General features: G+C 43.1%; 1 protein-coding gene across 10 annotated transcripts in view; it reads right to left on the bottom strand.

Moving 5' to 3' along the window:
* mical2a (microtubule associated monooxygenase, calponin and LIM domain containing 2a) overlaps positions 1-27,609 on the bottom strand; it is a 296,251-nt gene that overhangs the window by 174,745 nt on the left and 93,897 nt on the right. For all 10 annotated transcript variants that reach the window (XM_060838999.1, XM_060839005.1, XM_060839007.1 and 7 more), the window contains exons 3-4: positions 8,901-9,108; positions 8,276-8,392 (exon numbers count right to left, since the gene is read on the bottom strand). In XM_060838999.1, coding sequence (XP_060694982.1) covers positions 8,276-8,392; positions 8,901-9,108 — 325 coding nt within the window. The remainder of the gene's footprint in view (positions 1-8,275; positions 8,393-8,900; positions 9,109-27,609) is intronic.

Raw genomic sequence — 27,609 nt, 5'->3', positions numbered from 1 at the left:
TGCCAAATGTTTATTCAACGGTAGGGAAATCACTTTCAGGGAAATATATACAGATTTTTAAAAAAAGATTTTAACTGAGCACCATGTACTTCAATAAAGTTTGTAAACAAAAGTTTCCAACTTGAGGCCACTAAGACCTCTGATTCCATTTAACCTGTCTCTCTAAAGCACCAGAAGTCAAGAGTTCAACCCAAGCTACCTCCAATACTAGAATATACTGCATATGCTAGAAATCCAACATAAAAACTTGAAAATGCAGCAAACAGTCAGTGGGTCATTAATTTCATGATCGTATTTGTAACCTGGCTAAGTGAAAGTAACCATGAAGCTATCAGTTTGTCTTAAAGCTAATCCAATTCACAAAATTATTCATGACAATATTTCTCAAGTTTGTTGATGACACAAAACTGTGAGAGTGCTGAGGAAGCTGTAGAGAAGCTTCTAGGTAATTTATACAGTTAATCCCCTCTCCTTTTAAAGATTGGTTTCTCTAATATTTCCTCATTACTCAAATTAGGCTCATGGCTCATCTTTGTTGAATCTCCAGGGCTTGAATATTTTCCTTACATTTTGGCGAACAAACCTAGACATTGCACTGCAGGTGCAACATGACCACAGCACAGACAGTACCAGGGTCAGAGGAGTATTCAGTACAAAAGGCTGTATTTGACCTATCATGGCCAAGTCAGCTCTTGGGAAGAACTATTCATTTGGGGCCATTCTGCTCTGTTCTGTCCCAATTGTCCATAAATTTCTCCCTTTTCAATATTTATCCAATTTTCATAACCTGACTTCTTCCACTCTCTGCTGAGCCAGAAGGGGGTAGTTAAAATCCTAATCCCGAGATTCAAGCACAGAATCTTGGCTGACATTAAAGGTGTGTTGTATTATCAAAGGATGAAACATTGAACAATCTGCACATTCAAAATGGATGTGGAATATCCAGGGGAACTATTAAGACAGTAGGTGACTGCTTTGTAGGGCTTTGAGCCAACATTTAGGTTTCAATCAGTAACATCAGGTTATCTGACCATTACCAGGATGTTGTTTGTGGAATCATGATGTGTACAAATTGGCCACCGTACTTCCAGGGACTCAACTTCAAAAAATGCGCTTAACTGGCTATAAAATACTTTGAGATATCCTGGAATCATGAAAGGAAGTACAAAATTGCAAGTTCTTCCTTATTTTGGGGATAGTGGATGGCACAGAAAATGATAGCTCTGGTGAATTTGTATAAAGAACGAAAATTGCTGCATGAATGGAAGGTTCAGTAGGTGGGCTGTAGAAGGGAACTGTCTGGGTTTATCCTGATGTCTCTCTCCAGACATTTGTACAGAGGCGAGTCAGTAAGGGAAATGCCTTACTGTGGACTGAGAAACATGCAGCACTGAAACATAATAGTATAAGTGAAGAATTCTTGATGAGTTTATCAAGATACTTTGAACACTGTTTTTGAGCATAATTGACGTGTATGGATAAGGTTAGTGTATACTTGATCATAAGTACATCATGTTGTTGTGATTCAATGTAACAAATGGAGGGTTTTAGATGACACTAGCAGCACAGACGATGAAACGGATACCCTGACGTGCGTCACAATTTCTTTACAGAAGGCAATGAGTGCCCATAGAGAGACAGTAACAAGGGTTTTTTTAAAACAGCTCAAGGCATAAGTTGGAATTCTATGCTTCAATATATAGATCGGGCTGGTATTCCCTTGAGGTTAGAAGATTGTGAGTTGGGAGTGATCAAATTCAGGCATTCAAAATTATAATGGATTCAGCAGAATTGATAAAGAGCAACCATAAATAAGGGAACTAGAATGGGGTGGGGGTGTCAGTGTCTACGCTGGTTCTTTCTGTCTGCAAGGAACAAAGATTATATCAAAGAGCATATCTCTTGCTCTGTTCACAACAGAGAGGTACTGAGCATGCTCAACCATGATCATGTACACACAAAACTCAAAACACTATGCTCAATATGCGATGATTCTGAAATGAGACAACAATTGCTGAATAATCCCCACTGTGCAAAGAATTATACTGACAACTATTCTAGGATGGTCAGTCAGCCTCTTAATGTGATACAATGTACAGAATGAAAGCTGCATACAGTAATATCCAGAGGCATATTCTTTGCAAACAGAAAGCACATGTACAGACGTTCTGCCTGTTTCAACTCAACAAAACAGGTGACCAACATTCTTTGGTTAATTTCTCAGTGTAGAACCTTGTTCAAAAGAGTCAACCTGCCTGTCTTAAAAGTTAAACAAATTGGCAGTTATAGAGTCAGAGTCAAATAGATGTACAGCATGGAAACAGGCCCTTCAGTCCAACCCATCCATGCCGACCAGATATCCCAACACAATCTAGTCCCACCTGCCAGCACCGGGCCCATATCCCTCCAAACCCTTCCTATTCATATACCCATCCAAATGCCTCTTAAATGTTGCAATTGTACCAGCCTCCACCACTTTCTCTGGCAGCTCATTCCATACACGTACCACCCTCTGCGTGAAAAAGTTGTCCCTTAGGTCTCTTTTATATCTTTCCCCTCTCACCCTAAACCTATGCTGTCTAGTTCTGGACTCCCCGACCCCAGGGAAAAGACTTTGCTTATTTACCTTATCCATGCCCCTCATAATTTCGTAAACCTCTATAAGGTCACCCCTCAGCCTCCGACGCTCCAGGGAAAACAGCCCCAGCCTGTTCAGCCTCTGCCCATAGCTCAGATCCTCCAACCCTGGCAACATCCTCTTAATTCTTTTCTGAACCCTTTCAAGTTTCACAACATCTTTCCAATAGGAAGGAGACCAGAATTGCATGCAATATTCCAACAGTAGCCTAACCAATGTCCTGTACAGCCGCAATATGACCTCCCAACTCCTGTACTCAATACTCTGACCAATAAAGGAAAGCATACCAAACGCCTTCTTCATTATCCTATCCACCTGCGACTCCACTTTCAAGGAGCTATGAACCTGCACTCCAAGGTCTCTTTGTTCAGCAACACTCCCTAGGACCTTACCATTAAGTGCATAAGCCCTGCTAAGATTTGCTTTCCCAAAATACAGCACCTCACATTTATCTGAATTAAACTCCATCTGCCACTTCTCAGCCCATTGGCCCACCTGGTCAAGATCCTGTTGCAATCTGAGGTAACCCTCTTCGCTGTCCACTACACCTCCAATTTTGGTGTAATCTACAAACTTACTAACTGTACCTCTTATGCTCGCATCCAAATCATTTATGTAAATTACTAAAAGTAGAGGATCCAGCACCAATCCTTGTGGCACTCCACTGGTCACAGGCCTCCAGTCTGAAAAACAACCCTCCACCACCACCCTCTGTCTTCTATCTTTGAGCCAGTTCTATATCCAAAGGGCTAGTTCTCCCTGTATTCCATGAGATCTAACCTTGCTAATCAGTCTCCCGTGGGGAACCTTGTTGAACACCTTACTGAAGTCCATATAGATCATATCTACCACTCTGCCCTCATCAATCCTCTTTGTCACTTCCTCAAAAAACTCAATCAAGTTTGTGAGACATGATTTCCCACGCACAAAGCCATGTTGACTATCCCTAATCAGTCCTTGCCTTTCCAAATACATGTACATCCTGTCCCTCAGGATTCCGTCCAACACCTTGCCCACCACCGAGGTCAGACTTACTGGTCTATGGATCCCTGGCTTGTCCTTACCACACTTCTTAAACAGTGGCACCATGTTAGCCAACCTCCAGTCTTCCAGCACCTCACCTGTGACTATCGATGATACAAATATCTCAGCAAGAGGTCCAGCAATCACTTCTCTAGCTTCCCACAGAGTTTTAGGGTACACATGATCATGTCCTTTATCTGCCAGTGATTATCAAACTAGCAAATTCTGCACAGAAATACCTCCACTTGCCAATCAATCATCACTTTTTCTCTCATACAGTATAAATTATGTTTTCCTTTTTATTGACATTTCTTGAGAATTGTTCTAAGGAGTGCAAGATGTAAATATTTGGCAAAACGTGTCTTTTTTTTCCAGAAATATGAAAATCTCATGTCCTAAAAAAATCTGAAAAGACAAAACTGGTTTCAGTAAACATGACTGTGAAGCTGTCAAAAGCCAAATGATTTGTTCATGGCCTTTTAGAGAAGGAAACCAGTCATCCTTACATCACACCCCTTATTTGTGTGTTGTAGAGTCCTTTGCCGAATCCATCAGGAAGGATGTGAGCCTGAGAGGAGGGACTATTCCAGGCAGCAGAGGCCAGCAGGTCAAAGCCTCCTTGGACATGGATGACATTGTCATTTTCTGCTCAAATCCAAGCCTGTGTGCAGACTCATGAGCATCTGTGCCTCAGGAGCCAAGGTAAATCGAGGTAAAAGCAAGACTATGTTCCTTGGGAATTGGGCTGACTGATCCTTTATCCCCTTTACCCTCAGGTCAGATTATCTAAGATGGTGGGAATAAGGTTCGGGGGGCAGGGCATGCGCAAAGTTTCAGGAAGAGTACATCACCAAAGTGGGGCAGTAACTGGGCTTTTGGGAGCTCCATCCCTCTCCATTGCAGGGAAAAACTTGGTCATCAGGTGTGGGGCACTCTCTCATTGTATATGTGGTAGATCTCAACCATTTCCAGAGCCTGAGACATTGCTGTCACCCGAACCATCTTCAACTACATCTGGAGATCTAAGATGAACCGTGTCCGCAGGGACACCTTGTACAAAGCTCTGAATAAAGAGGCAAGAAACATACCCAACGCCATCCTCATACTGATGGCCACCTTTGTATATGGCTGCATCAAGCTGTGTGTAGACAAACATCAAGTGTCACTATGTACTGAGGTGCCCTGTCCCTGCAGTTGTGAAGGATGGGCCTGGCCTCACTGTCGCACAACGCTCCAAGTAGTTGGACTGCTCTATCACCTATCCTTTGTGGAAAAACTTGCAAAGAGAAGCACCTTTGACCACAAGTCGATTAGGAAGTGGTCTGTACTTGGCATCCTCAAAACCCTGAGGGAAAAGGAGAGGGTGGGACCTGATGGTTGTTCCCTGAGCAAATTGTTTGGCAGAATGCCTCATCACCAGATCTTTCCAACAAACTGCAAGACATCACTTGGCTGGTGGTGAGAAGGGCACTACCTGTGAGATCCTTCATGAACACCCAGTCTGTCTGCACCACTGTGCACTGTCCCGAATTGACTGCAGGGGGTAGAGACTGTCACACGTATCCTTCTGGAATGTGCCTTTGTAAAGGAAGTCTGGAGAAAGATGCAATGGTTTTTGTTGAGGTTTGTCCCAAGCAATTTTATGTCACAGGACTCTGTGCTCTACAGGGTGTTCCCCAAGACGCACACCCAGACAAACATCAACTGTGCCTGGAGGACCATCAATTCAGTGAAAGGCGCTCTTTAGTCTGCCTGAAACATGTTGGTTTTCTTGAGCAAGGAGTTGACCCTGACCAAGTGTTCAGACTGGCATATTCCAAGGTCTAGGGCTAAATGCTGAGGGACACGCTGAAGCTTGGGGCAGCTGCTGCCAAGGCAGAGTGGGGAAAGACTGCCATCTTAGATCTTTCTGCTGAAGTTAAACATGGTTCTATTCAGTTATTGGAGCCCCCCCACCCACAACAAAGTGCCTCAAATATAGGTAAATAGTATCTTGTGCAAGTAAGAAATGCCTTTGGCTTCTTTGTTGGATGGAGTCAAACTCCAATGTTTGTTTGTTTCTTCATATGCCACTGTATGGAACTGAACTGCTTCAGTGATTATGTATGTATATAAAGATATTAAACTTCCTTGTGTATTAAATCCTTGATCAGCCGTTCAGGATGACAGCTCATTCCCGCCGGAAGACTATAAATGTTGGCCTTGTGAGTGAGGCCCATGTTTTGAGAATCATTTTAACAAAACACAGGTTTGCTGTCCTATAATTCCTCCTCTGTCTTGATATTTTAGCATCAGTTTATTTCGCACATTGGATCATTTATTTATATTGCAAACACAATAGTTGCCGTTATTAAACGCCATTAAAGACTCCGTGACCTGGTGTGACGAAAACAGAAGTTGGGTATATCAGTCACTGTTAAGGCAACAGTCTTGCTTGGCATAATCCTGAAACCAGAGACCACTTGATCAACCAATCCTGTTGACATTCACTCTTCAATTATATGATCAAGCCAAGTCCCCTATATTTAGTACCAGTTTTGTGGGGAAGTCAAGTTAACCTTATTACTTCCCACTCTTCACATATTTTAGGACTGTAAATACGGCAATATTAACAATTTGACCGTGGCAGGACGTGGAGCATATCATAGGATTCTTTAATGGTCCTCACATTATGTTGGCAACTCCATTGGGTCCAATAGAATTTTCCATTATGGGCCTGTTTCTGTGCTGTACAGCTCTATGACATACATGACTCGACTGAATGACCTGAAGTCCAAACTGAAGAAAACTTTTCAACTGGCAAAAGAACTGGGAGGGGATGAAATATATTCATTAATGCTGCTGGTTGTTAATAGGTAGAATGCATTTTTGCCAAGTGCAATGGAAACTGATTCAATAATGACTTTCAAACAGGAACTGGATAAATATTCAAAAAGGAAATACAGTAATTGCTCTAATTTTGTAGCTATTTCAAAGAGCTTATACAGACATGATGGGCCAAATGGCCTCCTCTTGCACTTTAAGATTCTATCATGCTAAGTTCACATATTGGTGTGTCATGATTTGGAGATCCTGGTGTTGGACTGGGGTGTACAAAGTTAAAAATCACACAACACCAGGTTATAGTCCAACAGGTTTAATTGGAAGCACTAGCTTTCGGAGCGCCGCTCCTTCATCAGGTGACAACCACCGGATGAAGGAGCGGTGCTCCGAAAGCTAGTGCTTCCAATTAAACCTGTTGGGCTATAACCTGGTGTTGCATGATTTTTTAATATTGGAGAGTAGCACGTTAAAACTGCAATGTTTAGATACAAAGTAAAGGCCATTAATTCTCCCATACTTTGATACCAACCTTTGATCTCTGGATTTGCAAGGTAATCAAAAAGTAATCAAATTTCTAAACCATGATATCTCAAGGTTAACATCTGATGCATAGCCAATGTTGTAATATAGGAAACATGCCAATTTGTACACAGTAGTAACAACAGTAATGAGATAATGACCAGGTAATTGGGTCTTTCATAAAAACTAGAAGAACTGCGTATTCTGTAAATCAGAAACAAAAGCAAAAATTGCTGGAAAAGCTCAGCAGGTCTGGCAGCATCTGTGAAGAGAAATCAGAGTTAACATTTCAGGTTGGGTCACCGGACCCGAAACGTTAACTCTGATTTGTCTTCGTAGCTGGTGCCAGACCTACAGAGCTTTTCCAGCAACTTCTGCTTTTGCTTCTGATTTGATTTGATTTATTATTGTCACGTATACTGAGGTACAGTGAAAAGTGCTGTCTTATGTGCAGAGAGAGAGGTCCATTCAAAAGCATGATAGCAGTGGAGAAGAAGCTGTTCTTGAATCTGTTTATATGTGAATTCAAACTTTTATATCTTCTGCCTGATGGAAGAGAGTATAACCAGGGTGGGAGGGGTCTTTGATTATGTTGGCTGCTTTCCCAATGCAGAGTGAAGTACAGATGAAGTCAATAGATGGGAGGCTATTTTGGTGATGGACTGGGCTGCATGGGCCAGGGATAACTTCTTTGAAATAATGCTATGGGATTTTTTTTACATCTACTCAAGCAGGCAGATGATGCCTCTGAAACCAGATCACCAACACAGCAGTACTCTCTCAGGATCTCACTGCAGTGTCAGCTTTAGTTTCAGGGCTCAAGACCTGGAGTAGGTCTTGAATCCAGAATCTAATGATTCAGAGGCAAATGGGTCACCAACTGAGCTACAGCTGACACTGCAATTCGATTGGGTTGACCTTCCGGGATGAGTAGCCTCAGTGCATTGTAGACCATGGAAAACAGTCCCACAGTCTGTGTGTGCAGCCTGACCAATGCCACCAGGACAAGGGTCTTGTGCAAATCCTGAAGCAAAAGTTGCTGGAAAAGCCTGCCATGGTTAATTTGCTCGCATAGCCTGGGCAGCATGCTTTTTGTACAAGGACCTAGGATTATGATATGGGTTGTCACTTGGAGAGCTGAAAGGGAGCTGGTTCGTGTTGTGAGGGGTGGGAGCGTTGGGGAGATGGAGAAAGAGGTGAAGCAGAGTGAGCGAGAGAAAGAGTGAGAGAGAGAGAGAAAGAAAGAAAATAAGAAAGAAATTACAAACTTACTTGGGCTTTCCTGATCCTCGGAGGGCTCCAGTAACTGCACAAACTCCACGTTCACTTGGATCTCCACACCCAGTAATAATGCTACTTTAACCAGTATGAGCTGTAGCTGCCGAATACCTAACAACACAACAGTGAAACAGGTACAACGTTAGAGGGCTCTGGGAATCGAGCAGGCTGGATGGAATTATGCGAAAAACTCTTTGCAAGAGATATCTGGACAGCCCGGTAGCTCAATGGTTAGCATTGCTGCTTCACAGTGTCAGGGACCTGGGTTCGATTCCAGCCTCACCCGACAGTCTGTGTAGAGTTTCTGGTCCCCTCCCACAATCCAAAGGTGCCCAAGTTGGGTATACTGACCATGTTAAATTGCACACAGTGTGCAAGGATTTGCAGGCTAGTTGGATTAGCTATGGGAAATGCAAGGTTACAATAGAGGGGTAGTTCTGGATGGCATGCCCTTCAGAGGGTTGGTGCGGACTCAATAGGCCGAATGGCCTATTTCCACACTAACGATTCTGCGTGATGGGTGTTGTGTTATCCAGTGACTTCTCTTTAAGTCATTTCCAATGCTTTAAGATGGGAGCTAGAGGTTAGTTATCAAGTGAGAGTGCTGGAAGGTACTTACTAATGTGATCTATTGCTCCTGCACAGAACTTGCCATAAAATTTCTTCGCAGCCAGAGAACGCAGGTCGTGAATGGTGTACGGCCACAAGTGCAAGACATTATTTCTGGCAAAGGTCTCCCTCTTCTCTATCACCACCACTTTGCAGCCCAGGAAAGCCAGTTCAATGCTGGTGCGCAGACCACAAGGACCAGCTCCGATTATCAAACACTAAAAACAGAAGCAGAGCCATCAGTAAAAACAGCAAGGCAGGTGGAGCTAGGTTAAAGGGGAGAGAAAATAATGTGAGAAAAGCATTTTGGAAAATAAATAGAGAGCGAGGGAGTGACAAAAAGAGACTGAGAAAGAGATTGATTGAAAAAAGGTGAGAGAAATAAAGGCAGAGGAAAGAGGAGGATGTTTAAGTGGGAAAAAGGAAAGGAAGAACAAAAGAAAATGACAAACATGCATTTATTTAATCCCTTACACTGTATACAGTCTTGTGAGAAGGTAAGAAATGAATCAATCAGATTGTATGTCAGGAGATCCCACAAAAAGCAGTGAGGTCTTTTTTTATTTAGGGTCAATGGCTGGGGTTAACTACAGGTTAAGAATTCCCCTGCTCTTCCCTACCATAACATTATAGGTTCCTTTGCCTTCAGGAGACAGTAGATGAGACCTGTTTTAAAGGCTCATTTGGCAGTTTGCAATTCACATCAGAGTTGACCCTCTGACAGAGCAAGGACTCCTCCCCAGGGTCTTGGCCAAAATCTCTTCCACAATCAACATGATATTATCACTTGCTGATTGTAGGAAGTGCTATGACTACTTTGGCTGCTATGCTTTCTACACAGCTACATTGATTCCACTTTGAAAGTACTTTTTGACCAAACTGCTTTGTGATGGCCTCATAGGTGTCATGTGAATGCAAGTTCTTTCCTTCTGCTAACGCTGGGAGCTGATGGTCCCCAGAGCTATTGGGAAGGTTGAAATCTGGAGGGAGGTGGGGACTTGGTCTAATATGCCTGTGAATCAAAGGACTGGATCTACTAGATTAGGTTGTGACCCCAACATTCTGGATCAGGAACCTGGAAGTGGCTGTCGTTGGATGATCCACTGCAAACCTCTCAGAAAGGACCTTCAGGAGCCTCATCCAATTAAGGGGAATGAGATGCCCAATGAGGGGCCTTATGGTGAGGTCCAAGCCCATCGAGAGGGACGGATACTGCTGAGACGGGTGGGAGAGTGTCAGGGTGCAGAAATAGGAGGCATATTTGTCAGCAAATGAAGAGGTGTGACACTGGTAGGTCAAGGGGGCATGGAAGGGAAACCCTTCGCAGTACCCTTCAAGGAGGTTGCATCCTTTCACGCTCCTGGGCCTGTTACTGGGCACAGACTTTCCAGATCTGACAGGGTCCTTGGCCTACTCGGCGGCCACATCAACTTAACTGGTAGCCCCTGCACAGGTTGAGGGTCCATTCTGACATTGCACCATCACTGTTTGCAAGATAACTCTCAAGTGGGACCTGAATTATGCTATTGGCCATCTGCAACAGTGTAGTGGGCAGATGACTCTTCCCAGCTTCCCGGGGAAAGGCTCCCCGAGGTGAGAATGTGCTCAGGATTCATCCTGATTTCATTGCCCTTCTTCTTCAAAATACCTCCATCTCCGCCAGACAGGCAATGAGAGCCAAATGCTGTTTCCTGCTTTCCTCCTGTTAGCAGGAATAGACTATCCAAACCTTTGAGCCAACTCTGCAATTCAATAAGATTGTGACTGCTCTTCTATCTCAATTCCATTTTCCTGAACTATCCCCATATTCCATAACTGCCATTGCTCACAAAAATCTATGAATCTCTGTTTTGAATATAGTCAACAGTTGAGCATCTGCAGTGCTTTGGAATTTTAAAAATCCACAACATTTTCACTGAAGAAATGTCTCCTCATCCTTATTCCTAAACATCATTTTCTTCCTCTTCCTGTAGCAGGATGAAGTGATTTGAAAGTATGCTGATCCATGACTGCAGGATTGATGGACTGTGTAATTCCTGTGTTACTGATTCATCAAGAACCACACGAAATTGTCAAATGTCCAGCTTGTGACCAGGAGGGGGTTTATTGCCTTTTTTGGTGAATTATTAAATCTAGCAGAAAATGACTTAATCAAGCAGGATTTCAGACACGTTATCAAAGCATCTCATAATATAAATGTCTCCCAACACACACACCACACTCCATTTGCATTTTAAATTTTCTTTCAAAACTAACTGACATCTTTAACTAAAATAAGAGCAAAAGTACTGCAGGATGCTGAAGACATGAAATATAAACAGAAAATGCTGAAGAAACGCAGCAGGCTAGACTGCATCTTTACACTGAGTAGCCAAGTTAATGTTCTTCTTTGGAACTCATCTTTAACTCATTCCTGATGAAGGGCTCCTGCCCAAAATGTCGATTTTCCTGCTCCTCAGATGTTGCCTGGCCTGCTGAGCTTTTCCAGCACCACTCTAATCTTGACTCTGATCTGCAGTTCTCACTTTTGCCTCATCTTCTTTAACTGTCTGGTCATGCTATTCTCTCAGCTCCGGAAGCGTTCACTTCGCAACTTCAATGTCAGGTTCACGGTCCAAAAGAGGTACAGAGGTTGAGAGGTCAGGGTCAGGGACAGGGAATGGGAGGTGGCGGAGGTGTAAAAGTGGGTAGATTACACCTAGGCCTCAGTCTGCAGGTGGTGACCCTGCTATCGAGTGCCTGCTACTGAATAAGCTGAAATTGTCATCCCTCTCAAAATCAAGTGAAGTCAACTGAAATTGGCTGCTTGCTCTGTCTCTCAATCTCATTCTTGCACTAGCTTTTAGCCTGCTGTCTGTCATTCTCTCATTTTGACTCACTCACTCGGTCTGTTACTCCCTGTCTCTCACTCTCTGTAATCAGCCTCATTCTCTCTGCAGTAACACCATTGTTGATTATAATGAGGGCAAATTGAAAGTTTTAGAGAGGCAACTACGACATGGTCTAATTTCACTGGCTGTTACTAAGTGCAGTCTTCAATCTTTTTTAATCAATGGCTCACCTCACCCCCAAGAGCTTTGCTGGCTTCAAATCCATTCACTTAAGAACCTTTAGTTACCGTGATACTCTTAGTAATAGTATGTGAGACTATTTCCCAACTCCTTTCTTCCCTGTGCCCTATCATAACCCAAAACCATTACCACTTGTTACCACAGAGTCTGCAGGAAAAACAGAGTGAATTTATCCACAGCTCTTCACTCCTTGCAGAAAGGAGTGACTCCATGTGGGCAGCACGGTGGCACAGTGGTTAGCACTGCTGCCTCACAGCGCCCGGGTTCAATTCCCACCTCTGGCGACTCTCTGTGTGGAGTTTGCACATTCTCCCCGTGTCTGCGTGGGTTTCCTCCGGGTGCTCCGGTTTCCTCCCATAATCCAAAAATGTGTAGGTTAGTTGAATTGGCCATGCTAAATTGCCTGTAGTGTTAGGTGAAGGGGTAAAGGTAGGGGAATGGGTCTGGGTGGGTTGTGCTTTGGCGGGTCGGTGTGGGCTTGTTGGGCCGAAGGGCCTGTTTCCACACTGTAAGTAATCTAATCTAAAAAAAAAGTGTGGTTGGAATGAATGACATCCAATCGCCTTTCCACCATTACCAAAACTCCAAATGATGGTTCAAAAAGTCTTGAACTGCCTTCCCAATTCACCCGGTGAGTTGCTTATATCAATTAGAAACTCCCAGCACCATTTTGAGAAAGGCAATTAGGATTAGGCAATAAATATTCACTTTGCCAGTGATGCTCACACCAAGACTAAATTGAAAACTGTTTGTCAGTGAACTCAACATGATTAACACCATACACTTGATTTGGTTTGTTCTACAGTTTACTTAAAAAAAGTGTTGAGGTTTGTAAATTTTTGATATATTTTTGGTTTGTTTTCTGAAGCCAAATCCACCCTCCTGCTCTCCCCCTCCAAGTTATGCAAGGAGAATTATGACCCCACTGGAGTCTTCAGGTAATTTTTGGGTTAAATGTCAGGTAAACAGCATTCACTTTAAAAAGGTTCAACGACTCAATCAATAAGCACATCGACCTGGACCCAATATACTGGCCACTGCAGCGGACAGCTGGAACTGACAACCGGAAGCGGCAGATACAAATCACTATAAATGCCAGAGGAAACATCACAGAAGCGCTTCACAGGAGGCTCCCAAGCACTGAGAACATCACCTAGACAGGAGACGAAACGTCTGCAACACAAATTCCCAGGAGAAAGTGAGGACTGCAGATGCTGTGAAAATGTGTTGCTGGAAAAGCGCAGCAGGTCAGGCAGCACCCAAGGAACAGGCTTATGCCCGAAACATCGAATCTCCTGTTCCTTGGATGCTGCCTGACCTGCTGCGCTTTTCCAGCAACACATTTTCAACACAAATTCCCAGCTCGGCGAACAGAACCACAACAACTTTAAAAAGAATAACATTTTGATTTCTATAGTGCCTTTCATCACCTCACGATACGTTTGAAGTGAAGTCACTGCTGTCATGCGGGGAAAGTGGCAGCAAGTTCCCATAAACAATACTGAGATAAAGAGCCAAGCTGTTTTTATGAGGTTAGTTGAGGAGTAAATATTGACCTATGAACCAGAGAGACTTCCCTGTTCTTTGTTGAAAGTGTGTCAGGAATCAGTCATGGAAAGCTGAAAGGGCAGCTAGTCTTTGGTCTAACATCTCATCACAGAAATTGCAAACACTGTTTAGAACCTCAACAGTCAAGAGCATTAATTTAGATCATCTGCTCATGTCTTGGGAGTGATGTTTGAACCCAGGGCCTATTGACCCATAGGCTAGATTGCTCCCTCCTGAGCTGAATCAATGCCACACTCAGATGCAAATTCAGTTGAGGTTAATCTTCCTCTTCTTCACCATCAACTTCTCAAGGACAATTAGAGAGAAACAACAAATAATGGTCTTCAAACTGTCTTGTTTCATTGAGTTCTTTTGAGTAATTTGACAGAAGCTCCTCTTTTTCTGACACTCTTAGGGATAGCTCATGCCATCACACTGCTTCAGCTGATTTTAGAATGTTCTGCAGTTCTGATGGTATCTAACACTAGTCATGGAGATGCTAACATACTTGGCACCATTGGATTCTGAACCACCAAGGCACAGCTGTCCACATTAGATTTATGCTGGGGGATAACTTTATGAAAAATCCATTTTCAGGAAGTGGACAGGGCCTGCATTTATTATCCATCTGTAACTTGCCTGAGAAGGCAGAGATGGCAATATTCTACAACCCATTACAGACAGCAGGTTACAGATTAGGAACCAACAAGTGCTAGTACTGCAGAACTTCAGGTATCTACTCATATGGAGCGACTGTAAATATTCATGTGTCTGTGGGGCAGGTTTTAAAACGAGAGAGTTTGCTTGTAACTTAGTGATGTCATCTTTACAACAAACTCCACAGGGAGTTGAATAATCCATCATCCTGTTTTTATTGGCCCGTTCCTGGTTCCCAGCTTTAGGTTGCAGGAAAACTAATCAGTGCTGGCCACAGCATGCGGAAATATTTTGCACTGAAAATTATTATTTGCTTGCTGTTACATTCTAAAGAGAAGGAACTCCCAAAGGAAGAACCTTCCTTATCCTGTAAATCAACTTTTTAATGAAACTTGCAGCAACTATTTCTTGGTGCTCTCTTCAATCCAATACTTTCTCCAGTTGAGATCAAATTTTCATTATGCTTAGCTGACACCTACCATTCATGGATAGACATCACTCATCACCAAATGAAACTATTTGTTGTTTCTGTCTTTTCATACTGTTCCTTGAATAAGAGTATTATGAAGCAAAGGCTGGATTCACAAGAAGATTAAATAAGGTGTTATTTCTATAACTTGGCACTGGTAACTGAGAAATGGATAATAGGGGATTCTAAAATGGAGTGCTTTCCACTTATCCTGCATTAAGGAGAAGATAGATTATTCCCTAGGGGATAAATGTGCAAAAGATATGGTGACATGGTGAGACGGAGCAAGTAAAAGGGATTTCCCATGAAGCACAATCACTGCAAGGAGCAGATGGACCGAATGGCTAATGTTTGTGTTGTGTATTCCATTCAATTCCTTGTAACCCTGAAGGGGTTTGCTTTATTTATCCGCATTCACAACACCAGCCGACAATTCCTCAGAGTGCACAGTGATACAAAGTTTGCTGCTTTGCTGACTGAAATGATGAAATTAACCCAACTCAGAGCATTGCTCAGATTCCCATCATTTCTGCAGATGTAGATTAAATGAACTAATATGGAAATGATTTTTGTTTCAATTCGTTCATGGGATGTAGGCGTCACTGGCCAAGTCAGCATTTATTGACCATCCCAATTTGTCCAAAAGGCAAGTAAACGTCAACAACATTGCTGTGGGTCAAGAGTCATATGTAGGCTCAACCAGGTAAGGATGGCAGTTTCCTCCCATGAAGAACATCAGTGAACCGACGGGTCTTCCCAAAAATTGACAATGGATTCACAGTCATCATTAGACTCTTAATTCCAGATTTTTTTAAATTCAAATTCCATCATCTGCCATGATGGGATTCAAACCCCAGTTGGCCAGAACATTCCCTGGGTCTTGAGATGAACTCTCCAGGAATAATTCTACTAGGTCATCACCTCCCCTTGAATGGCCTTCACAAAGTGAAACAGCAGAGGAGGTTGCCAGGCCATCCTGGTTGTTTCAGCTTTTTGAAAGGAACAGATATGACTTGTCCCATTCCCCCTGCATTTAGCCAATTTCTTTTGCCCGTTACTTCTGAACGTTTCCACTGCCCCTGCAGTTAGTGCAATCTAGATCATAACTTTCTTCATAAAACAGCTTCTCATCATCCTGATGGTGCTATTGGCAATTATTTTAAACCGATGTTCTTGAGTCACTAATCCCTCAGTTAGTGTAAAGAGTTTCTCTTTGCTATGAGAAAGTGAGGACTGCAGATGTTGCAGAGCCAGAGCTGAAAAGTGTGGCACTGGAAAAGCACAGCAGGTCAGTCAGCATTTCAAGAGGGCAGGACAGTCAATGTTTTGAGCATAAGCCTTTCATCAGGAATTCATGATGAAGGGCTTATGCATGAAATATCGACTCTCCTACTCCTCGGATACTGCCTGACCTTTCTCTTTACTATCCCAATCAGAATAGTTCCTGAGTTTAAATGCGTCCGGTAAATCTTCCCTCAGCATTATCTGATCCCAGAGTCTCCAGTCTCTCCTTACAGGTGAAGTTCCACACCTCTGGAACCATTCAAGTCAGTCTGTCCAAGGTCTTGGCATCCTTTGCAAAGTCTGGCTCCTGATAATATTTGTATGAAAGTTATAATAGACACTCCTCAGAGAGTATTCTGAAACACCAACAAAACAACCATGGAATAATATTTCTTGAGAGAAACATTGTTGACAAAAATGGGGAATGGAATCTAGTCATTATCTTGGTGAACTTTTTTTTTTGTGAACTCAAGCTAATTTGGACCCCTTCCAAGCAGGAGAGAAAAAATAGCAGTTAAGGTAATGGAGTGGGTGAGTAGGACCGAAGGGGCTGTTTCCGTGCTATATGGCTCTTTAAAGAAACTTTTAGTAGGAACAGTAATTAGTCTCTAAATAACCTCTGGACATATTTAGATAAATTGCTTCGAATAGATAACTCGTTTTTAACCTTAAAAGGAAGAAGGCAGATTAGTCACTCAATATTACAACTATGCCTCACACTCAAGAATGAGTCACGTTACCACTGCAATGTCAGTGCCACGCAAGATTAGGGTTATTGTCGCAGGACAAAATCCACATCAAAACTTGGAAATATAAACAGAAAATGCTGGAGGAAGCCCTCAGGTCTGACCGTGTCTGTGGAAACAGAATTAGAGTTTCAACTCTGATACCATTCTATGCTTTGAAGAAGTCAGACCAGATTTGAAATGGTAACTCAGTTTCTCACCCCACAGAAGCGGTCAGACCTGTAAATGTTTTCTGATTCTAATGAACGTTGACAGGATGTGAAATTAATGCACTGCACAGTGCAACTCAGTTTTGAATAAGCGCAAAATGTTGTGGATGCTAAATCTGAACCAAATACAGAAAATGCTGGAAAAATTTTACAGGTCTGACAGTGTCTGTGGAAACAGAATTAGAGTTTCAACTCTGATACCATTCTACGCTTTGAAGAAGTCAGACCAGATTTGAAATGGTAACTCGGTTTCTCACCCCACAGAAGCGGTCAGACCTGTAAAATTTTTCCAGCATTTTCTGTATTTGGTTCAGATTTAGCATCCACAACATTTTGCGCTTATTCAAAACTGAGTTGCACTGTGCAGTGCATTAATTTCACATCCCGTAAACGTTCGTTAGAATCAGAAAACATACAGCAAACACCAAATGCCGTCCATTGGGGTAAAAAATGAACCACTCCCATACTGTTCAATGTGATTCAATTTGTGACAACCAAATATTCCCAAATAAACTCAATAGAGAATTCAGAAGAATCTTCTTTACACAGGAAGAGGTTGGAATATGGAAATCAAAATTGCATGGAAGGTTGAAGTGAAAACCACAGATACATTGAAGGGAAAACTGGATAAACACAACAGAGATGTTGATAAGGTAAAATGAAGACAGGCGTTAGGAGATTGCGTGGAACACACAGATTAGCACACAGCAGTTTTGCTGAATGGTCTGCTTCTGTGCTGGAAAAGGCATGAAGCATTATGTGAGCTATGCAGTTAGTGAATTTACAAAGGATTCAAATAATTCAGCATTAGTATTATTACTATAAGTAAGGCAACACTTAGAAAAATATAACAATACCCTCCAGCACATCTCCTCCACTTCCCGCAAACAATGCCCTCCAGCGCATCCCTCCACTTCCCGCAAACAATGCCCTGGAGCACATCTCCACCATTTCCCACAAACAATGCCCTCCAGCACATCTTCTCCACTTCCCACAAACAATGCCCTGGAGCACATCTCCACTATTTCCCACAAACAATGCCCTCCAGCGCATCTCCTCCACTTCTCACAAACAGTGCCCTCCATCGCATCTCCAACATTTCCCACTAACAATGCCCTCCAGTGCATCTCCTCCACTTCCCACAAACAATGCCCTTGAGCACATCTCCTCCAGCGCATCTCCTCCACTTCCCACAAACAATGCCCTCCAGCGCATCTCCTCCACTTCCCACAAACAATGCCCTCCAGCGCATCTCCACCATTTTCCACAAACAATGCCCTCCAACGCATCTCCTCCATTTCCCACAAACAATGCCCTCTAGCGCATCTCCTCCATTTCCCGCACCTCCGCCCTTGAACCCCACACCACCCCACCCACTGCCAGGATAGAACCCCCTGGTCCTCATCTTCCACGCCACCAATCTCCAAACCCAATGCATCATCCTCTGCCATCTCTGCCACCTACAGTCAGACCCCACCACCAGAGATATATGTCCCTCCCCATCCCATCAGCATTCCACAGAGATCATTCCCTCTGCAACTCCTTTGTTAATTCCACGGCTCCCACCAAACCATCCTCCCCTCCCAACACCTTCCCTTGCCACTGCAAGAGGTGTAAAACCTGCACCCACGCCTACCCCCTACCCCCCTCACCTCCATCCAAGACCCCAAACGATCCTTCCACATCTGGCAAAAAAATTCCTGCACATCCAAGCACCTCATCTACCATATTCATTGCTCTCGATGTGGTCTCCTCTACATTGGGGAGACAGGACACCAACTTGCTGAAATTTTCAGAAAACAACTCCACCACCATGTGGCCGACCACTTCAACTCCCCTTCCCACTTCACCAAGAACATGCAAGTCCTGGGCCTCCTTCACCGCCAAATCTAACTCACCTGACACCTGGGGGAAGAACACCTTATATTCAGCCTTGATACCCTCCAACAACATGGCATCAATGTCAATTTCACCAGTTTCCTCATCTCTACCTCATCCCAGATCCAACCCTCCAACTCAGCACCGTCCTCTTGAAGTGTCCTACCTGTCCGTCTTCCTTCCCACCTATCCACTCCACTCTCCCAACTGACCGATGACAATAACCCCCCACCTGCCTTACAAGCTGCCTTCCCCCACCCCTACTCTCCTATTTACCTCTCAGCCCTCCACCCTCAAAATTCCTGATGAAGGGCTTGTGCCCGACTCTCCTACTCGGATGCTGCCTTATCTGCTGTGCTTTTCCATCGCCACACTTTTCAACTCTGATCTCCAGCATCTGCAATCCTCACTTTCTCCTCACTGTCAGGTTCCCTGACCAGCGTCGACTAATTACAAACTAATCCCAATTTATTGGTTTGATTTCTTAAATTAGAATGATGAATGAATCACTTAAAAAATTTGTCAGTGCCATGTAGCTGCAGAGGTATTCATGGGTCAGACAAGAATGTTCTCAAATCAACAGTTGCTACAAAAAAAGAAAATGCTGGAACAAAGCTCATAAATCTTTGCAATCCTTAACAAATTTAGCAATCGTTGGTTTTACTTGGGAGATTTCCCAGTGCCCACAGCAAATAGTTTCCATTAGTTTTGTAACATGGTTCCTGGCTATACCCTGAAATGTTTTAGACGTCCACATGTAACTCATTCTTCTTTACACTGACTGAAAGACCTCCTGCTCTTGTTAAGGTTTCTGTCCTTTGAGAAACAGTGCTTTCAACCTGCAACAGTACTGGGCCTTTAGCTTGAAACAAACAATGGTGACTAGAAGTTGCAAGTTGCAAATTTGCTGCCACCTCCAGCTGGCATTGCAGTGCCCATTGCAAGTGCTCTGCAGTATCCTTGATGTAACTACTGGACCACAACCTCTTCTTTGAATCCACTGAACAAGTTCCACTCTGGCAATCTCAGAATTTGAAGTCAGATTAAAAATATGGACATAAAACAATTCCCCACAGGAAACTGGTTAACAAGGTTAGATCTTATGGAATACAGGGAGAACGAGCCATTTGGATACAGAACTGGCTCAAAGGTAGAAGACAGAGGGTGGTGGTGGTTGGTTGTTTTTCAGACTGGAGGCCTGTGACCAGTGGAGTGCCACAAGAATTGGTGCTGAGTCTACTACTTTTTGTCATTTATCTCAATGATTTGGATGTGAGCTTAAGGAATTCAGTTAGTTAGTTTGCAGATGACACCTAGATTGGAGGCATAGTGGACAGCGAAGAAGGTTACTCGGATTACTACAGGATCTTGATCCGATGAGCCAATGGAGTGGCAGATGGAGATTAATTTAGATAAATGTGAGGTGCTGCATTTTGGGAAAGCAAATCTTAGCAGGACTTACACACCGAATGGTAAGGTCCTAGAGAGTGTTGCTGAACAAAGAGACTTTGCAGTGCAGGTTCATAGCTCTTTGAAAGTGGAGTTGCAGGTAGATAGGATAGTGAAGAAGGTGTTTGGTATGTTTTCCTTCATTGGCCAGAGTATTGAGCACAAGAGTTGGGAGGTTATGTTGCGGCTGTATAGAACATGATTTGGCTACTTTTGGAATATTGTGTCCAATTCTGGTCTCCTTCCTACTGGAAGGATGTTGTTAAACTTGAAAGGGTTCAGAAAGGATTTACAAGGATGTTGCCAGGGTTGGAGGGTTTGAGCTATAGGGAGAGGCTGAATAGGCTGGGGCTGTTTTCCCTTGTGCATCGGAGGCTGAGGGGTGACCTTATGGAGATTTATAAAATCATGAGGGGTATGGATAGGGTAAATAGACAAAGTCTTTTCCGTGTGGTGGGGGAGTCCAGAACTAGGTGACATAGGTTTACAGTGAGAGGGGAAAGATAGAAAAAGGACCTAATGGGCAACTTTTCCATGCAGATGGTGGTATGTGTGTGGAATGGGCTGCCAGAGGAAGTAGGTTTACATCAGAGTTGTGCTGCAAAAGCACAGCAGGTCAGGCAGCATCCAAGGAGCAGGACAATCGACTTTTCAGTCAAAAGCCCTTCATCAGGAATAGAGGCAGGAAGCCTCTAGGGTGGAGAGATAAATGGGGGAGGGGAGTGGGGAGGAGGAGTGGTTCTGGGGAGAGGGTAGCAAAGAGTACGATAGTTGAATGGGGGTAGGGATGGAGATGATAGGTCAGAGAGGAGGTTGGAGCGGATAGGTGGGATGGGAGATTGGCAGGTACCTATCGCCTCCATCCCCACCCGCATTCACCTATTGTACTACCTTCTCCCCAGCCCCACCTTCTCCCCCCCCCCCCCAATTTATCTCTCCACCTTGGAGGCTTCCTGTCTATTCCTAATGAAGGGCTTTTGCCCGAAACATCATTTCTCCTGCTCCTCGGATGCTGCCTGACCTGCTGTGCTTTTCCAGCATCACGCTGATGTAAACTCTGGTTTCCAGCATCTGCAGTCCTCACTTTTGCCTGCCAGAGGAAGTGGTGGAGGCTAGTACAACTGCAACATTTAAAAGGGATCTATTTGGGTATATGACGAGGAAGGGTTTGGAAGGATATGAGCCAGGTGCTGGCAGGTGGGACAAAATTGGATAGGGATATCTGATCGGCATGGATGAGTTGGACCAAAGGGTCTGTTTCCATGCTGTACGTCTGTATGACACTATGACTCTGAAACATTTTGATTAGTAAAAGTGATCACAAATTTAGGTTGGTCAAAGTTGAATGGTAATTAAGAGTCAAACAGCTTTGGTATGGAACATCCCTGAGCAAGCCCCACAGTTGAATCAAGGCTGAAACACAGAGTGACTGTTCAATAAGGAGCCATTCCATCATCCCTTCACATCCACAAGGAATGGACAATCATTTTCACTCTGGCCATTGATGCCTTCCTCTTCAAAACTGATGTTTGAAAAGTGGTCCCCACACTAAATCAGCTTGTGTTCAGAGGTAGACTTCCTGTTTTGATTCAGAAATAGTGAAACTCAATACTACCTCCTGCTGCGCCAAATATATTTCCCACAAACCTCATTCAAATCTCTTATTGTCTGGGTAGGATGGAGTGAATGTTTTTTAAAGAAAATTATTAGAGGCTGGGGAAAAGACACAGATCTTTTTTCATTTCTCATGCAAATTCGGCCTAGTCAGACAGGCTTCAAGGTTTCTCATTCTTAGGTGGAGAAGGATCTTTCATAATACACTCTAATTCGAAATGGACTGGCTCACAGTCCAAAACTGACCAGTTCACTCATATTTAAAAACCACACATCCACGAATAACTGTTATGGAAATGGAAAAATGGAATGGTATTGAATGATAGAATTTTACAACACCGATGAAGATCACTTAGCCCTTTGAAAAGTGAAAAACTGAATCTTCTTTTACAATTCCTTCAGGCAGAGCATTCCACATCATTAGAACTCATTGTGTAAAAAATATTTGTCCTCATCTCCTATTCTGGTTTCTGTTAATTATCTTTAAACTATCCTCTAGACACCAACCCACCAGCCAGCAGAAACAGTTTCTTCTTACACACTGCAGTGAAATCCTTCACTACTTCAAACACTTCAATTAAATTTCCTCTTATCCTTCACTGTTCTAAGAAGAATGGCTTTTCTCATCACTCCATATAATTAAAGTGGGATAAAAGGAAAGTACTGCAGATGCTTAATCTGAAATAAAAACAGAACATGCTGGAGAAACTCAACAGGTCTGAAAGTATCTGTGAAGAGAGAAACAGTGTTACTGTTTTAAGTCTGATGATTCTTCTTCAGAACTGAAGAGTCATATTTGATTGGAAACATTAATTGTTTCCTCTTCACAGATGCTGCCAAACCTGCTGAGTTTCTCCAACATTTTGTTTTTCATAACCGAAGGAGGGGGTGTTTTCTCTGAAATGCTGCTAATAACAACACAGAATTGCAGAATTATCAAAGCATGGAAGATGACCATTCAGCCCCTTTATCTATATCTGCTCTCCAAACAAGCACTTCACTTAATGCCATTCCGCATATTCTCCCTGTAAGCCTACACATTCCTCTTTTTCAAATAACAGTCTAATTTCCTTTTGAATACTCCAATTGTACCAACTTCCATCACACGCTCAGACATCATTCCAAACCTTAACAACTTGCTGCATGAATATGTTTCTTTTCTCTCACATCACCTTTGATTCTTTTCCCAATTACTTTCGATCCATGTCTGCTCATTCTTGCTCCTTTCATATTGGAACAGAAGAATTAGGAGCGGGAGTAGGCAATTCAGCCCGCTCCATCATTTAACATAACCATGGCTGATCTTATCCTGGTCTCAGCTCCACTTTCCTGTCTGTTCCCCATAGCCCTTTAACCTACTTTTCATCAGAAACATTCTTTCTTGAATCAGTTGATTGATTCTGCTTCCACTGCACTCTGGGGCAGAGAGTTCCACAGATTCTCAACCCTCTGAGAGAAGTAGTTTCTCCACATCTCAGGTTTGAAACTATCTCCTCTCACTCTACATCTATGATCTCTAGTTCAAAACTGTCCCACAAGGAGGAATATTTGTTCAACACCCACCTTATCAACCACCTCCTTCAGCACTTTAAACACCTCAATCAGATGCTACCTCCCCACATTCTTTTGAACTCCAGCGAGTATCAGCTCAAAGTATTCAACTCCACCTGATATGCCAGCCCTTTCCTTCCTGGAATCAACCTGGTGAACCTCCTCTGAACTGCCTCCAGTGCCACCATACCTTTCTCAAGTAAGGAGACCAAAACTGGACACAACATTCCAGGTTTGATCTCACCAATGCCTTAAATAAGTGTCAAATGGTTTCTGGAAGTCGAGATCTACCATATCCATTGGATCCCCATTATCCATCTTGTTGTTTACATCCTCAAAGAACTTCAGGAGGTTTGCCAAGTTGCCACGACTTGCCTTTCATGAAACCGTACTGGCACTGGTGAATTGAGCTTTGTTGTTCCAAATGCTCAATTATCTCCTTTTTTTCACTGCCTCCAGCAACATCGCCACTACAGAGATCATATTAACTTGTCTATAGTTGCTCATTTTTGACTAAGTCCTTTTTTGAATAAGGGTATCACATCACACGTGGGAACATTTTCTCCATTTGCCGTCTGCCCAAACCTCTTATGATTTTGAATATCTCTTTCAGATTGCCCCTCAGCCTTGTTTCCTCCATAAAACAGGCCTTAACTTTTCCAATCTATCGTCATAATTGAAGTTCCTTAATCTCAAAACCATTCTTATAAGAATCTTCTGCACTGTCACCAGAGCCCTCACATCTTTCCTAAACTGTGGCACCAGAACTGGATGCAGTGCTTCAGCTAAAGCTGAACTAGAAGTTTTATCAAATTCAATGTTACCTCCGTGCTCATTATTAATGAGGAGATGTTGTTTTTGCCGAACCATACACTCAACCATATGTCTTTGCTCCATTCAATTATTTTCCAAATTCCCTCTAACTTTATAAAAGCTGAAAGAATTGCAGATGCTGGAAATCAGAAACAAAAACAGAATTTGCTGGAAAAGCTCTTCAGGTCTGGCAGCATCTGTGGAGATCAGCTCAGACGGTGTTCTCAGGCTTGCTGCAGTGCTCCAGCAAAGCTCAGCGCGATCTGGAAGAACCACACCTCATTTTCCACTTGGAGTCCCTGCAGCCTTCTGGACTCAATATCGAGTTCAACAACTTTACGGCTCGAGGCACCCTCTGTCATGTCCCTATCCCAACCCCCACACACCAAGTCTTGTTATTACATGGTCTGCTATTACACACAACCCATTGTTAGCCACTAATTGACCCCACTAGTAGCTTTTCATTCTCCTAGCCTAATTATCCACTCCTTTGTCTGTCCAACTGTGTTTCTCTCTCCTTGTGCTCTATCTCCACCCATTGTTCACTCCTTACCCCTTCCCCTCAACTATCCTCTGCATAAAAACCAACATTTTCCTAGCTGGCATCAGTTCTGAGGAAGGATCACTGGACCCAGAGCGTTAACTCTGATTTCTCTCAACAGATGCTGAGTTTTCCAGCAACTTCTGTTTTCCCCCAACTTGATCTTTTGCTACTTTCTAAAATCTACTGAAAACTCTGCTTCCAGACACGTCTTCAAACCTTGCCCCTCTCCATTCTCTTTGCTCAATGTAAGTATGTGCCCTTTAACAAAGTTGTTTTCCTTCGAGTGAAGGTATAGTACTGCATCTGACCCATCATGGGGTGTGTGCTGTAGGGCAGCTTCAGTCTTCAAACACTTCAAGAAATAGAAACATTCATTGCAGATGCAAAAAAATTAAAAACATGTTTCTTGCAGAGTTTAAAAGTTTACTTGTGTTTAAATACCCTTCAGGCATCTCTTGATGAGTTTGAAATAACCATTCACCCAGTTTGTTTTTATAGCAGTATCACAAGATTGCCATAAAAATGCAGAATGATCACTCCAGAACCACATGTTATTTTCCCTTGCAGTACCTAAACTGTAACTTAATAATTCCAGAGGTCTCACCCTGATTGTGCAATCTTGTGTGTATTCCAAGAAGATTATTCTTTGGATAAACAATCTATGGATGCCAATCTGATAGAACCCACGTTCATGTCCAACATCCAGAAGTAGACAAAGAGAAGCGACTGACTCCCACCAAACCTCTGTCCCCTACCTACCGAACCTGACTGTTCACAAAATTTACTTTATATCAAATCACAAATTGAGCTCCCAATCACATAGTTGTGCCCTCATGAAGGCTGCACTTTCTCCATGACTGCCAACATGACATGACTGAGGGGCCTGTGCTCTCCAACCACCCCTGGAGCAATGCTGTCAGGAACTCTTTGCTCCTTGTAGGATCAGCCATAGTGGCTGGTCACAGAGGGAGAAAACTGACAAAGTGTGGTCTAGAATATCCTCGATGGCCTAAACAGGCAAAGACGAACTATTAATCCCAACAGCAGCAAGGTGACTAGTGACATCATGGCTGTCACCAAAACCTGATGACCAAATCATCAAGATCGTATGGACACTGATGATTCCCCAAGGTCTCCATGTTAAGTAAAGTCACATGAAAGCTTCTATCAGGGATAATTTATCAGGTCCTGTGGTGATTGAGAATTTTTGAGGGACAGGGCTGTGAACCCAGCGAGCCTTAAGAATCTTCATAACAATAAGCCCTGGCAAACAGGTGAAAGATTCATGAAGGTTGTTGGACCCAGTGGTGGGATGACTGTGTCCCTGGGCAACAGCATCCATGACTGAACAGTCTTTTCCTCCGTACCCTCTGTTCACTCCAAAGTGAAAGGAAATGAGCTAGAAAACAAAAAGCCTCAAAAATAGACTGCCCCACTTTCTCCTGGCAGCTAGGGACCCCCAACACCATCCCACCCCTCCCCAATGGGATTACCACCTCTGGGATCAAAGAAAGAAAGTGAAATGAAAAGAACGAAATCACGGTTCATCTCATGAACGACCAGCTGGAAAGAAAAACTGTAATCGCATCATGTGAACTACAAGGCTCCAAATGCATATCGCCACCCTCGGTGGGACCCATCTTCCTGGGGAGGGGCAGCTGAAGGAACAAACAGGAGCTTATACCTTCCACAGGAAAGGGAAATGACTCTTTTATCCATGCAGGTAGTTTTGCCACTGGGAATAGAATTTCGTCTGTGCCTTCCTATCCTACACAGTTGTTGAAATGAAAGACTCTTGGCAGTTCAGCTACAACTCAGCTGCACCAAATGTGTCACCATCATCTGTGCTTATATTGCGACAAAAGGTGTTTTGTAAATTATATATTTTGGCACTTTGATGTTAAAATACACACAGGATGTGGCGGAGGTGGGTACTGCAGATGCTGGAGATTAGAGTCAAGATTAGAGGGATGCTGGAAAAGCACAGCAGGTCAGGCAGCATCCGAGGAGCAGGATTCCTGATTAAGGGCTTTTGTCCGAAAAGTCCGATTTTCCTGCTCCTCGGATGCTGCCTGATCTGCTGTGCTTTTCCAGCACCACTCTAATCTTGACAGAAGGATATGGGTGAGTTCAGTAAAGGTCTTTTTTAATTAAACCAAAGAAACTTGGGATAATGACCAAAATGCATCAATTCCAAGAAAGCATGAGGCTGACAGGACACCTGTAGAGTAATAGATGGAGTAATTATACTGCGGAGTGAGCGACAGACCAGAAAGATACATGCTTTAGCTTTGAATTCAGTTCAGAAGAGAGGCAAGTTTCTCCTTGTAGAAATATCAAGCTTTTAGTTGAAGGGAACTAATTATGCTAATTTAAATGTTCCAATATATGGAGCTTCTAAGCCAGGAGGGTTTGCAGAGAAAGTGTCCATTTCTTAGAACGGAAAAAGCTTAGGCCATCAGAACTGTAAAAGGCTCGGGCCAGTGGACTGGGAAAGAAAAGTACAACCGCCTATGCAGTCCAAGATGAAACAAACTGGAAAACGTCAGTTAAATAAAAATTTGAAGAATTCAGATAGGAGTGAAACTTCTTTGGAATGGAGTATCTGTAAGAAGACAGTTATTATAAATATATCTTCATTAGGGACAGGGTTTTGTTATGATCCAAGCTAATAGTAATACTGAACTATCTCATATTCTCTTTTTGCCCTCCTGATTTTTCTCTTAAGAATGTCCCTACACCCTTATACTCTTCAAGAGTCTCACTTGTTTCCAATTGTCTATACCTAACATTTGTTCCTTCTTATTCTTGACCAGAAGGATATGGGTCAGTTCAATAAAGGTCTTTTTTAATTAAACCAAAGAAACTTGGGATAATGACCAAAAT

This window comes from Hemiscyllium ocellatum, chromosome 18, assembly GCF_020745735.1.
Source record: "Hemiscyllium ocellatum isolate sHemOce1 chromosome 18, sHemOce1.pat.X.cur, whole genome shotgun sequence".
NCBI classification, from domain to species: Eukaryota; Metazoa; Chordata; class Chondrichthyes; order Orectolobiformes; family Hemiscylliidae; genus Hemiscyllium; species Hemiscyllium ocellatum.
Note: the sequence above shows the minus strand (reverse complement) of the source record. Positions and strands in the feature narration are given on the sequence as shown.